The sequence below is a fragment of the Cetorhinus maximus genome, chromosome 38 (genome assembly GCF_964194155.1).
Source record: "Cetorhinus maximus chromosome 38, sCetMax3.hap1.1, whole genome shotgun sequence".
NCBI classification, from domain to species: Eukaryota; Metazoa; Chordata; class Chondrichthyes; order Lamniformes; family Cetorhinidae; genus Cetorhinus; species Cetorhinus maximus.
The window spans coordinates 1,355,561-1,369,608 of record NC_135916.1 but is presented as its reverse complement, the minus strand read 5'-3'; the positions used below and the strand labels follow the sequence as shown (position 1 = coordinate 1,369,608).

The 14,048-nt window shown below is 43.5% G+C and overlaps 4 protein-coding genes across 4 annotated transcripts; 1 reads left to right on the top strand and 3 right to left on the bottom strand.

Moving 5' to 3' along the window:
• The first annotated feature begins 1,375 nt into the window (after positions 1-1,375).
• Positions 1,376-1,841, top strand: LOC144672448 (histone H2A-like). The gene has a single exon (XM_078534291.1). The coding sequence runs from the start codon at positions 1,376-1,378 to the stop codon at positions 1,766-1,768; it is 393 nt and encodes a 130-aa protein (XP_078390417.1). The 3' UTR covers positions 1,769-1,841.
• An 814-nt stretch (positions 1,842-2,655) lies between these two features.
• Positions 2,656-3,066, bottom strand: LOC144672388 (histone H3). Its single transcript, XM_078534233.1, has one exon. The coding sequence runs from the start codon at positions 3,064-3,066 to the stop codon at positions 2,656-2,658; it is 411 nt and encodes a 136-aa protein (XP_078390359.1).
• Positions 3,067-4,635: 1,569 nt separating this feature from the next.
• Positions 4,636-4,947, bottom strand: LOC144672379 (histone H4). Its single transcript, XM_078534223.1, has one exon. It carries the CDS (start codon positions 4,945-4,947, stop codon positions 4,636-4,638), a length of 312 nt encoding a protein of 103 aa, XP_078390349.1.
• An 884-nt stretch (positions 4,948-5,831) lies between these two features.
• Positions 5,832-6,488, bottom strand: LOC144672422 (histone H1.5-like). The gene has a single exon (XM_078534266.1). The coding sequence runs from the start codon at positions 6,486-6,488 to the stop codon at positions 5,832-5,834; it is 657 nt and encodes a 218-aa protein (XP_078390392.1).
• Between the last annotated feature and the right edge of the window lie 7,560 nt (positions 6,489-14,048).

Here is a 14,048-nt window from a genome sequence, read left to right as displayed (position 1 = left end):
AAAATCTAAATAGACCACATCATCTGGTTTTCCCCTATCTACTTTGCAATTTAATTCCCAAAAAAAGCTACAATAGGTTTGTCAAACATGATTTTCCTTTCATAAATGCATGCAATCTTTGTCCAATATATTTGACATTTTCTAAGTCTCTTATTATCACATAGTTGACTCTAGTATTAAGTCTACCACTGAGGGTAGACTAATCAGTCTGTAATTCCCTGTTTTTTACCCTGCTTTATTTTTTTTGGAAAAATATACATTTCAGATTAAAGTTCACATTTTATCTATCATGAACAGACAGATATTCCATGCACCCATAGCAGGGTTTAACAGATAATGTGGGGATTAAAAGGAGAATAGAAGCATAATCTTATGTTGGTAGCATTAGATGTCGAATGAAATATAAAATTTTCTCCAGGGATTGACATGCACCAGATAAAATCCAAACTGACTTAAATCTGAATGTTACAGAGACAAAAACAAAAACAGAAACATATATCGGTGATTTCAATTTCAAAAGAAAAGCTTAATATTATTGACCATAGATTGTCCGTGAGTGAAAACTACATTTAAGTAACGGATAATGAAGATTAGGCTTAATCCCAGAATCACGGAGCCTGCAGAGGATTTTCGTTTTTATTGTTGGTTTGGAATACAACGTATGTTTGCTGCTTCAGAATAGACCCTGCCTTGTTGCATAAAGGTAATCAAGCAGAGTCTATCTTTGATCCCTCAAAGATGCTATCCCTCCCCAGCATTATAAAAGTTGATTTGATCAATTCATTCCGTATCAGCCCTGGCGGTGTAGGATGCCTCAGTTTCAATACTGGCAGATTTAAGCCAAAAAATGTGCACTCCGCTTTTGACACTCACGAACTTGTATAAAACAAAAGTTTTGATTCTGGAAAATTGGCGCCTTTATTGTCCTCTTGTCCACAGGCAAAACCAGAAACTGACAGTTTCGGGTAAACTGTTATCGAGGAAAAGAGAGCGAGAAACCTTCTAACATTCTGTAACAGAACTGCTTTAATGTTAAGCATTAGAACGATTTGTAAAGGAATTATCCTTTGTTTAGCTAAGACTATTTCTGTGCGATATTTCCTTTGATTAATTTTTTGTCTGTCTTTTCCAGTTTGAAATATATAATCGTTTGTTTAACTGATGATTTGGCGCCCTTAACTTCCGACTTCATACGTTGCTTGCCCGCATTGGTGAGTCAGGCAGAAATCTGATTGGTAACATGAAGAATATTATGAGCTATAATATAATTGCCCAATCAGCTCTGAGCGCACCACCATTCCTCCTGAGGGTATAAGGGAACTGAAAGGAGGCGGATATCAGCATTCTCTGTGAAAGTGCTTGTGAGATTGTTACAATGTCTGGAAGAGGAAAGACCGGTGGAAAAGTTCGGTCCAAGGCCAGGTCTCGCTCCTCCCGGGCCGGACTGCAGTTCCCGGTGGGCCGCGTTCACAGGCTGCTGAGGAAGGGGAACTACGCTGAGCGTGTGGGTGCCGGAGCCCCGGTCTATCTGGCCCCCGTGCTGGAGTATCTGACGGCTGAAATCCTCGAGCTGGCCGGCAACGCGGCCCGGGACAACAAGAAGACCCGCATCATCCCCAGGCACCTGCAGCTGGCCGTCCGCAACGACGAGGAGCTCAACAAGCTGCTGGGAGGGGTGACCATCGCTCAGGGCGGGGTGCTGCCTAATATCCAGGCCGTGCTGCTGCCCAAGAAAACCGGCGCCTCTGCAGCCGCCAAGACCAAGTGAAGCGACCATTCTTTAAACTGAGAACCCAAAGGCTCTTTTCAGAGCCACTCACTTAATCAGTGAAAGGGGCGACCTGTTGTCTATCCGGATGCGCGATAACATCCCTATCGATTCGGAATGACATTATATTTCTAATGCGATCTGTGAAAGCGCTGGTTACAACGAGATGCTGGTGCTGTTGCCTTTTCCAGACATGAGGAGTCTGTGCTGCATCTATAAATGACCAATTGCCAATGTTCAGGGAAACATTCATTGAATAATTAATTCATTTCATTTCTAATTCAATGACGTCAAATAGCTAAAGAACTATAAATGGAATCACCCCATATCCCCAAATGCAGCAGAGGGAGAGACCGGATGAACAAAAGGACTTAAACAAATTGTAGGCCCGAGTGTTTTAGGAGCTAGATTGTTTAACAAGAGATCGCAGCTCTTTCTCTGACCGACTCGGTGGCTCTTTGGTGCATTTGGAGCTGAATCCGGGTTTTTGTGCTTGTGTGAACATCCCTATCGCTTCGTAATGACAACATTTCTGATATCTGTGAAAGGGTGGGTTAGAGTGAGACGCATCCTGCTAGCACTGTTACATGTTGCGGACATCAGTAGTACGTGCTGCAACTATTTATATCCAGTCTCCAGAATTCGCGAAAAAGTTCTCTTTTTATTAAAATAATTGCCTTTTAAATGATCTCAAATCATCCGAAACAGCCAGTAAAGGAAGCAAAGGACAGTTACCCGGTGACAAAGTGAGGAAAATAAATTGTAGGCCTGAGAGGCTAAAGTGTCGGTTTGGTTAAGAGATCGCAGCTCTTTCTCTGACCGACTTGGTGGCTCTTAAAAGAGCCTTTGTGGTTCTCGGTGTAAGTCTAGTGACGGGTAGGGTGAGTCTAGGCGCGCTCCCCGCGGATGCGGCGGGCCAGCTGGATGTCCTTGGGCATGATGGTGACTCGCTTGGCGTGGATGGCGCACAGGTTGGTGTCCTCAAAGAGCCCCACCAGGTAAGCCTCGCTGGCCTCCTGCAGGGCCATGACTGCCGAGCTCTGGAAGCGCAGGTCGGTCTTGAAGTCCTGAGCGATCTCTCGCACCAGGCGCTGGAAGGGCAGTTTGCGGATCAGCAGCTCGGTGGATTTCTGGTAGCGGCGGATCTCCCGCAGAGCCACAGTGCCGGGCCTGTAGCGATGGGGCTTCTTGACGCCGCCCGTGGCTGGAGCGCTCTTGCGGGCAGCTTTGGTAGCCAGCTGCTTGCGGGGAGCTTTCCCTCCGGTCGACTTGCGCGCTGTCTGCTTGGTCCTGGCCATGATAACAAACGCTGTGGAACACAGACTATGAGAATGATCAAGCCGCTCTGTGTCTGTCTATTTAAGACATGTCCGTCACCTCCCTCCTGTCCTGATTGGATGCAGCGCAATCCCGCCGAGAAATTTGAAAAGAGCAGCGGGCAGCATGGATTCCTGGGCCCTGATTGGTGGAGCAGCAACTGACAGTTCATCAATTTCAAAAAGCCCGCCAATTTCAGAGGGACGAGTAACAGACATTAAAATAAACCTAGTTTGAAAGCAGGTAAAATCAATCTCAATGAAAATTATAATAAGCTCTCAATCTTTTCGATCCCCAATTCGGTCCCTGCACCGACTTCCTGCTTTCGAACACGGATTCATTCCCTGATCGGCTTACAGCAGGCTGGAATAAAACTCCTATTAATGGCCGGAATTTTGGGTTTCACATATAAACCTGATCAACGGTATCGGTTTATTCATGTCAAATCGCTATAGATGTTATAGAGAGAATGGTGTGGGCCCTGTTTCCAGTGTTTTATGACTGGGGGAGGCGATTGTGGGTGAGGAGCTTGCGGACACTTTGTGTAAACCATCTTTATTTCTAACTTTATATATTTGAAAGATCTTCCACAATGTGCGTAAATGCATCTTCACAGTCCAGACCATGCACCAAAAGCGGAGATTCCACTTCACCCTTCCGTACGGTATAGGATGCAGATCCTTCGTGATCAACAGCATTTTATCCTTCAATCAATGAATCGGTAATATTCTGTGTCATGTTTGCTGCAACATCTGTTTTAAAAGTATTTCGCGTCAAGGGCCACTAAATATTTGCCGTACATTCCCGTTTATATCCGGATTCTTTCATTGATCGTCCTGAAACAGGCCAGTGGCCCTCCATCCAGCTCTACATGTCCCACCCCCTTAAACCAGCTTATCTTTCACTTCTTTTCTATTTTTCCTTAATTCTGTTGAAGAGTCATACGGACTCGAAACGTTAACTGTGTTCCTCTCCGCAGATGCTGTCAGACCTGCTGAGTTTTTCCAGGTATTTTTGTTTTTGTTTTGGATTTCCAGCATCCGCTGTTTTTTTGCTTTTATCAGGATAAAGCTCTGCTCAGTGCTCCCTGGAACCAGGCAACATGCTGCATCGATACCGGCTGATCCATGTAAAGCTCATCTACTGGTACCTCCCAGGTCCTTTCATTCGTCAGAGACCTAGGAAGAGAAGCGGCTAAAAAAGACAGGGTAAAAACAGAGCGAAGAAGCGAGAATGATGTGTCTCAAAATAGTTGCTACTGATCAAAGTGCAATAAATGATGATTTTTTTTCTTGTGAACTCGGTGTTATTTTGGGAGCCAAGATTGGAATCTAGTCTCGGGAGGAAGAAATGAAGTAAATTCATGAAAACCGAACCAAATTAAACAGTGAAATTTGTGTGACTGATGATTGTATTCAGAAAGGAGAAGGAACTAATGGCAAAATACAAAAACCTCGCTTTCCCTCTCCGAGGTCACTGCTCTCAATGTGAGGTTGTGGGCGGCTCTTAGAAGAGCCTTTGGGTTTTGTTATAGAGTCGGGTCGATTTGTTCAGCCGCCGAATCCATAGAGAGTGCGGCCCTGGCGTTTCAGAGCGTACACCACATCCATGGCGGTGACCGTCTTCCGCTTGGCGTGCTCGGTGTAGGTGACAGCATCCCTGATCACATTCTCCAGGAAAACCTTCAGCACCCCGCGGGTCTCCTCGTAGATCAGGCCCGAAATGCGCTTGACACCGCCACGGCGAGCCAGGCGGCGGATGGCTGGTTTGGTGATGCCCTGGATGTTATCACGAAGCACTTTGCGGTGCCGCTTTGCTCCGCCTTTCCCCAGTCCTTTGCCTCCTTTCCCTCTGCCAGACATGATGCTTCTTCAGTCAAATCACTGCTGAATGAGTGGGGAGCTGCTTCACGTTCCGCTTTTATACAGCCCGCCCCGACCTGACTGAGGAAGGGAGAGAAGAGAGAGAGTGAGAGTGTGAGAGGCGGGGCGAGACAGACTGAGTGACAGACAGGGCAATGTCTCTGGTAAACCAGCTCCTCCTCCTGCCTGCCCGAAATACATTTATTTATCAAATTCTGAAGAGAATTGAACAAAGAGCTTTAAACGTAACTGAAATACTTCAACATCATTAACCAGCTAGCTCGAAAATCGAATTTATTAAATCCAATCCTCTCAGTAATATCCCCCCCTCGATACTGCAATTCTATTAAGCGTCAAATGTTTACGTCTATTTCAATCCCTCTCCTATTCTATACCAACACAACTCTAGACTCGCCCACGACCCCTCCCCTCCACAATGAAATAAAGGGATTGAGAAATTCCCTAACATCTCTTCCAACAGAATTAGAGAAACAACAGGTATGGGCCTTAGTTGTGAGGCGGAATTTTGAGCGATGCTCACTCCATTGCAGACTCTCACCCTGCAAATGTGAATAAAGAAAAGATAAACATTGAATGCACTAGGACACATCCCGGATAGGGAGCTGTAAGGATATCCCTGTGTTTTATTGCACAGTGCGGGAGGGGACGGGTGGAGAGTGTGTCAGTGACTGAGCGGGAAAATGGGATTTAAGTGGAAGGAAAAAGAAACATTTCCATCTGAAATCTGCTCCCAGCTCCGAGACAGGGATCAAATGATTAGGGGATCAGCTCTTTCATGTGAAATGTGCGCGGCTCTGAAAAGAGCCTTAGGGTTTAGAGGTTTACAATTTGCTCGGGATCTTTCCCTTCTTTTCTGTCTTTGCTTATCTCCCTTTGGGCTTGGCCCTCGCTATCGCCACTTTTTTGACGCCCGACACCTTCTTGGCCGGAGACTTTTTCTTGGGGGCTGCTTTCTTCACCGGCTTTTTTGGAGTTGCCGCCTTCTTGGCTGTTTTCTTGGCCGCTGCTTTCTTCGCTGGGGATTTCTTGGCCGCTGCTTTCTTGACTGGAGTTTTCTTGGCCGGTGCTTTCTTGACTGGAGTTTTCTTGGCCGCTGCTTTTTTTGCTGTCACCTTCTTGGCTGCCGCTTTCTTCACTGGAGATTTCTTGCCAGCTGCTGCCTTCGCCTTCTTTCCCACTTTCCCCGGGGTTGGGTTCTTAGGGACTTTGAAGGAGCCCGAGGCGCCCGTGCCCTTGACCTGAACCAGGAAGCCATTCTTCACATTCCTCTTGATGCTTTGCTTGATCTGGGAGCCGAGTTTCTCCACATCCACCCCATTGCCGCGCAGCGCCTTCTTGATCGCGGGCAGCGACATCCCCTTGCGATCGCTGCAATCCGCCACAACCTTGAGGATCTGCTCGCCCAGCTTGGGAGCGGCTGCACTGCTACGGGGAGCCGCCTTCTTCTTCTTCTTGGGAGACTTGACCTGGGCGGCGGGAGCGGCTGGAGGAGCCGTTTCGGCGGCTGCAGTATCGGTCATGTTCCGGGACTCTGCACAAAAGTGTCACTGTCAATCTGAACGGGCTGAGAAATGAAGCCGCTGGTGGCGGCACTGAGCAACTTAAAGGCAGCGAGCGGACGGGGCGGAGACAGGCTGCTGTCAGCTCCAGGCTGCTGCTGCCTCTCTGTGTTTTTCTCTCCTCACAAACTCCCCAATTCCATGGAAATTCCGGCTCTCCAGTGTCCCAAACTAAATCGTTCTTATCTCAAACACTGTAATGTTCGCTGCCAAAAAGATTTCACGCGAATTGAAGACTCGAATTTCGATTAAAACCTGATTTACTGCGGCTCCTTCACCCGATCTCTGACATGACCTCTACTTTTAGACCGAACTCTAGATAACAACAAAGAAATTGTCTTGAAATCTCACTTTGGGGTTAAGCTGGGGAGCAGGGGTTGTCTTCCATTGGAAAATATTTTGATTTTACCCAAGCGGGGCTCGGGAATTTCCTGATCAGAACGGACACACAAACACAGTTTCATTCCTCTGACTCGCCCGCCCACTTCAAACTCTCTCTTACACAATCTTCACATTTAAAGGTTCATTAGTAACATGATTAACAATTGTGAATGTCTCGGTAGAGATTTCCATCTCTTTTCGATCTTTGCTCCGGTTTCTATTTATTTGCTGTCGAGTGTGAATTCAGCGAACATAAAACTCTCTGAGGCATTGGACCCGCAGAGAGTCTGATTTGCAGAATCTGGGGTAGAGCCAATTATATATGATTTCAGGTAATTGTCTGATTAGCTCACATCAAGATGTTTATTTCTGGTGACAATACAAATTATCTGCTCCCAGTCGCTCTAGATTTCCCTTTTAACGTTGCTCCTCCTGAACTGAGAATTCACAATTTCACCAATTGCATTTTATCCCAATCTCAACACCCAGAGAAGTCCAGTTATGTATGGAAGCATTTTCGCGCAAGTTCACGTTGCTGACAATCGCAGAGTTTTTCAGAGCACAGTTCGATTTTTGACTGGAGATGATATGATGAAATATCAGACCTGAATTTCTGAGAGAATAAACAGTGACAGTCCTACACATCACATGGGCGGATTGTTAGTGTCAGTTGACTTTGTCCTATCAATAACATTAGTAACATGCACATCAACAGAAGTAGAGGGTTTGGGGACAAAGAGCGGGGTCAAGTGTATTTGTGATTGCGTGTCTACGTGTGTGTGAGTGTGTGGGAGAGAGAGAGAGAGAGAACAATTAGCCTCCATTTCTCTACCGTGTGACAATATAACAATGAGTGACCATCATACCCATTATCGGGTGAAAAAAGACACACTGTCACTATTTCAACAGAATATACACATATCACAATTCATAATTGTGTCTCAAACATCCGCTAGAACAAAAGGATAATATCGATCTCTTGATACAATTCAGGGAATGTTCATGAGCAGCTTCCTGCGATTATCTTGTTGACTGGTGAGGAAATCTTGAACACGTTGGACTTATAATCATTGGAGCTTAGAAGATTAATAGGTTTCCTTATTGGAGCACCCAATATTCTGGAGCTGATTGATAAGACCGGCACTTATAAATCCCCCCAGCGGTGAGAGATGCCTGGTCTCATCTCTCACTAACATTGGACGAGAGGCAGAGACATTTCTGTCCCACAGTCCAGGAAAGTGACAGATGTTGAGGTAATAATAATGAAACGAAACATTCTATAAACTCTGGAACTCTCGGGAAAACTTCGACTAAAATTGTTGAATACGACAGTCAGTGACTGACATTTTCAATCTGATTATATTAACCTGAGACTTTTACGATCTGATATTAAGTTCTGAGCTATAACAGCAAACACACCTATTCGACATGAGGCTTAATTTGCGGAATCCTGGAATGAAAAGCAAAGACGCCCAGTTTGGATTTAATCCAGGGATGGCCCTCCCGCTCGTAATGTCTCTGCCCGTTCCCCACATTCCAATTCCTATGCTCAAGCCTGAGGAAATTGACATGGGGAAGGATCAGGTGACCTGGTTTGTTCTGACATTTCCCCTAACTTAGTCTACTGCATTCATTGCTCCAGATGCGGTCTCCTCTACATTGGAGAGACCAAACGCAAACTGGGTGAGCGCTTTGCAGAACACCTGCGGTCTGCCCGCAAGCATGACCCAAACCTCCCTGTCGCTTGCCATTTTAACACTCCACCCTGCTCTCTTGCCCACATGTCTGTCCTTGGCTTGCTGCATTGTTCCAGTGAAGCCCAATGCAAACTGGAGGAACAGCACCTCATCTTCCGACTAGGCACTTTACAGCCTTCCGGGCTGAATATTGAATTCAACAACTTTAGATCTTAAACTCCCCCTCCCCCCATCCCCACCCCGTTTCTCCCCCCTCCCTTTTTTTTTCCAATAATTTATATAGATTCTTCTTTTCCAACCTATTTCCATTATTTTTAAATCTAAGACTAAAACTTTGTTAGTCTTTCCACCCCACCCCCACGAGAGCTGTACCTTGAGTGTCATGTCTTCCATTCTTAATTAGCACCTTTCTTAGACAATATCACCACGTTCAACACCTCTTTGATCCTTTTGTCTGTAACATCTTTTGATTATCTGCTCCTATCACTGCTTGCTTATCTCCACAATCACCACACATTCAACTTCTCTCTCCCCCCGCCCCCCCACCTTAAACCAGCTTATATTTCATCTTTCTCCTAACTATACTCAGTTCTGCCGAAGGGTCATGAAGACTCGAAACGTTGACTGATTTCTTCTCCACCAATGCTGCCAGACCTGCTGAGTTTATCCAGGTAATTCTGTTTTTGTTTTGGTTTCTTCTGAGTTAGTTTCCAAAAGCACATGCGCATTGCAGCTTTGCGTTCTGGAATTTATCGGTGACAAGACGAGCGCATGCGCGCTTCCCCTCCCCCCAACCACTACCCTTGACGGCCTTTTACTCAGTGAGCGGGAGACCTTTGTTTCAAACAGATAGAAATGGAAATATTAGGGCCCGGGTAAGCGAGTAAACAGCGTTCTGATTCCAGCAGGGCACCGATTTGTCAGTGTGGACACAGAAATCAACATTGACTCGGGGTAAGTTCAGGGAGAACCGGGGGCTGTTTGTAAGAGGCGGAGCGGAGCGGGAACGTGTTCCGGAACTTGGAGTGAGCGGGTGGACGGGGAGAGGCCTTTCTGGGGCTGTGTGGCCCTGCTGAGAGAGACAGAACTTGAGGAAGCTGCAATTGAAAACTATTATTTTCTTTTTCTCTCCTCAAACCTGTAATGCATATTCCAAGTTTAGCTTCTGATTCACACAACTTGTTGGCTTTTGGACAGTGAATAGTGGAAAGAGACGGAGAGTAAGGAGTGGAGCAGTAATGTTAACGACACGTGTTGCAGGCACCAGCTGTTCTGCTGAGGCGTCTCAAAGAAACATTGTCCCTTCCACAGTTAGATTGAGTTGGCGGTTCTTACAAAGGGAGCTGGAAATTAAAATCTGTCCTGAAATTAAAATCTCTGGGCCCCCGTAGTGACACCCTTGGAGTCGTACAGATGTGGGTTGTTTCTGAATGTCTCTCAATAGTTAGAAGTGGAATTAAACACTGTAGTTTTTTCGTTGTCCGCCATAATATGTACAGTATTTTTGAAATTGATTATCAGTTGAAATATTACATTGATCTATTGCCTTTTACTGACCTCAGCTGATTTTGAGTTACTGGAGATATCTTTCTTCCTCTCTGGCAGGTTAATGAAGGGATCAGTTTCAAGCTCAAGTTTCACCAGCCAACATAGAGGTGCAGCTATCTCCTTCTAACTGGCAGCAGGTACGATCCTGGTCCAAGAGTGCACAGATACAGACAAAACATCATTGTGACCATCACCCAGAGCAGAAATAGTCAGACTCGAATTGAACTCAAACCCTGATACACATGATCAATCCAGTAGGCTAACACACAGGGGAGACTGAATTATAACCCCCACAAAACACTACTACAAGGTACTGCTGAATGGTAGGCCCACTGTAAGAGGTAAGCAGCGATTTCTATGTTTTTAGCCAAACCAAAGGTCAGCAAAATTCTCGAGTGAAACCTTGTACACCATAAGGGCCAGTATCAGCAGCTCTCTCCAGGATGACCTTAAGGATAAAAAGGGATTAACTGGTTAGGAGATAGAAAGTGGACGAAGATAAACACATAAGGGTAATGACAAACAGTACCCAGGATAGAGCCAGGCTAGAACGAGATGAAGAGGCCCTGCTTGCGAAAGCAAATGTATGTTCCTCGGACTGGTGACATCTGCTTGTCATTTGATTATGTACTGCCAAGACTGGAATTAGAATAGTGTAATGTGTACATGAACTGTTTAGTGTTTAAAAAAGATTGTTATCCTGTAATCGGTAGAGTTCTGTTTATAGACAGCCAAAGGGAGCAGACCCTTCCTGTTGTTCCCTTTAATAAACAATTCTTAACCTTTATCTGTGTCACTGTGGTCGATTATTAGAAGAAACCACAACACCACCAATTTCAGTCCCAAATCACAACCATTATCAGATTGAAGGTCAGTCCATTCATGTCACAAGAGTAGAAGATTAGCAGCAACTTAAATATCAGGCAATTAATGTTTACAGTATTATTCATGAATACATGCAAAGTTCTCTCAAAGCAACGAGTTAAATTCCATTCCAAAATCTAATTCAATATCAGAAATAAAGATAGAGTATATTTTTGTTAATGGAGGCGTGCATAGACATGCCAGAGGAATATTGTCATAAATACTCACTTCGACATATCACTACAAACAAAAAATGGTTAAAACTTAACTCACAAAGCAGATATTGACAAGTACAGAGAATAACATAAAACCACTCTCGGAGGAGAATCTGCCAAAACAGAACTAGCCCGGATTCCCATAACAGAGACAAACAATTACATTGTAAAACCACAGGCACATACCAGGGACATAGAGATGCAGAAACAAATCAAATTTTCCATAAGTCTTTTCAAAACAGGAGAAGCATGGCTACACACATCGCTAATCTTGATGGCTACTGTAAAAACACACATGAACATGAATTAAAAATTTTAAGTTGCTGATCAATACAAATCACCCCGTTCCATAAACTGAGAGGGACATGGAAAGTAGGTTCATGCTTTCATAGTAAATGGAAAACTGAAATGTGGTCATCATTGATCAATATTTTTGTTTGACAGAATCGACAATGACACAAACACAGACATAAATGAGAGTCACAGAGTAAAATGCACTTGGAGATTCTGACAGAATAAATGTGAAATGTAATTATCAGACTCTGTCAGTTGCAGAGTGATATTTATCAGCTGGGAATTAACACAGACGGGGAGGAAAAAAACACTAACAATGCTGGAAATATTCAGCAGGGAAGGCAACAACTGTGGAGAAAGATTGAGAGTGATCATTGCAGGCAAATGACCTTCCATCGCATCAGGAATTTCAGATAACGGGCAGTGCAGCTTTTTCTCCACAGATGTTGACAAGCCTGCTCAGTATTCCCAGCAATTTTCTTTCCTTTTTTTGAGTTTTCCAACATCCAGTTGAGAATATTTTGGCTTTGCTTAGTTGCAGTTGATAAACATTCCTTCATGCAAAAATCTGACATGTACAAAGGAAATCCCATATTCAGACACAAAATATCAACAGAATCTCACAAAAACTATTGTTCAGTTCATCAAAAATTGACACAAGCAGAATGGAATATATCACTTGTAAAACAGAGATTTGAGCACCGAAAATAAAACAAGAAACTGAATCAAATTGGTTCAGATTAAAGCCGCATTCATACATCACATTCACTGTAAATGCAGAGTCTCATAAAATAAATGCTCACTTTAACAAAGTAAAAGACATGCTCACAACACAAACTGGAAATGAGTGGGTAGATTGAATACCACAAACTCATATCTGAAAAGGATTGAATACCACAAACTCATACTGATAAAATGCAAACTTACATACACCAAACCTCACAGTTACTGCTTACAGCCAAGACTATCAAAATTGAAAAGGGAAGAATTGGTCTTGTACAGAATGAATCCATGTCATCATGCCAGATAATTATGAGTACCAATCAACATGCACATTTCTATATTGAACAATGTCAAATAAAAAGATAAGTCCATAAAAACATTAGAGAGACAGAAGGAGCGTAAACACAAAAACACACCATGAACACACTCACACACACACACACACACACACACACAAACATCTTCAGACGTGCTCTCTCTCTCTGTCTCTCACACAGACCCAAACACAGATAAAAGCAGGCATGCACAGACACATCATCAATCGCACAATGACAATACTATAATACTGAGAGATTTTGAATAAGTCTTACATTTGCTGATAAGACACTAATAGATAAAGAATGTAGGCTATACTCATAGAAAATGTACTGAGAATAATCATAGTTACATTGTCAAAGTCGGTGAAGTAATCTCAAACACACGTTCAGACATTCAAAAGTGAGAACTGCAGTGTAAAATTCACATTTGCATTCCAGACACATACCTAAAACTGCCAATTGCAATTATGACCCACGCTCGCAATGCAGTTATTGACAGATACAGAATAGCACTCACATTCACATGCCACAAACTAATGGAGAGAGCAAGGGAAAAAAAGCTCAATAGCAAGTAAGGAAGTGCTAGAAAGTAAAACAACTGGACATTCTAAGAACAGCAATCACTTACCAGAACCTGACAGGTACTGAGTCGCAGTCACATTAAGAATCCCAGAAACAGATAAATACAGCAGCAGTTTAAGAAATAGAAATCATACTCACATATGTGAAAGCACACCCAGCAGTTTAAAACTCACACTCATAAAAAAAACTGGCAGATGGAGACAGAAACAAAGACTTAGATGACAACAAACATGACATTTAAATATTTATGAGAAAAATCAGACAAAACAAAATTTGACATACGCATTGTAATGAGATTCAAAGATTGAGAGTTAAAAAGCAATGTTACTCTTCCATCCCAGAAACAATAGATACAGAATCAAATACATAAATGAATCCCAGTGACTGTCAATGCAATTCATAGAACTGATCCAGCAAAGAGGGAGATATCTGTTCAAGTAAAATGGCAAAATATTCTTTTCATCCATGCGTTCCAAAAGTGAAACTCACATTCATATTTTTACATGGAAAAATTTATGAAATAATAGTACAGGCCTCCAAATTAAGAAATCAATTTGCAGTCGAAATATCAGGAATGAATAATGGTTGAAAGGTACAACATTAAAAGTGACAAAGAAGTCTCAGCTCACAAGCTGTGCTATGGGTAGGAAAGTTGCATGATGATGTTAGTGACAAAGGTAGATAATAGTAACAACTTCAAAAGTCACAAAATAAACAAGGTGAAAATGTGAGATAGCAACAACACAAGGTAGGTACAGGACCATTCACTGAGAGCAGAGAAACTTCCAGGTCACTTTCTCCACAGTCACAAATATATATTTATTAATTCCCACATTGTTTCAAAGGGAAGAGAAAACTTTTCAATGCAAGATACAAACTGAGCAGGAGAGTCTGATTTTT

Excerpts from the sequence above, each read along its gene's own strand:
- LOC144672448 (XM_078534291.1), top strand. The coding sequence starts at position 1,376 with ATGTCTGGAAGAGGAAAGACCGGTGGAAAAGTTCGGTCCAAGGCCAGG.
- LOC144672379 (XM_078534223.1), bottom strand. The coding sequence starts at position 4,947 with ATGTCTGGCAGAGGGAAAGGAGGCAAAGGACTGGGGAAAGGCGGAGCA.
- LOC144672388 (XM_078534233.1), bottom strand. The coding sequence starts at position 3,066 with ATGGCCAGGACCAAGCAGACAGCGCGCAAGTCGACCGGAGGGAAAGCT.
- LOC144672422 (XM_078534266.1), bottom strand. The coding sequence starts at position 6,488 with ATGACCGATACTGCAGCCGCCGAAACGGCTCCTCCAGCCGCTCCCGCC.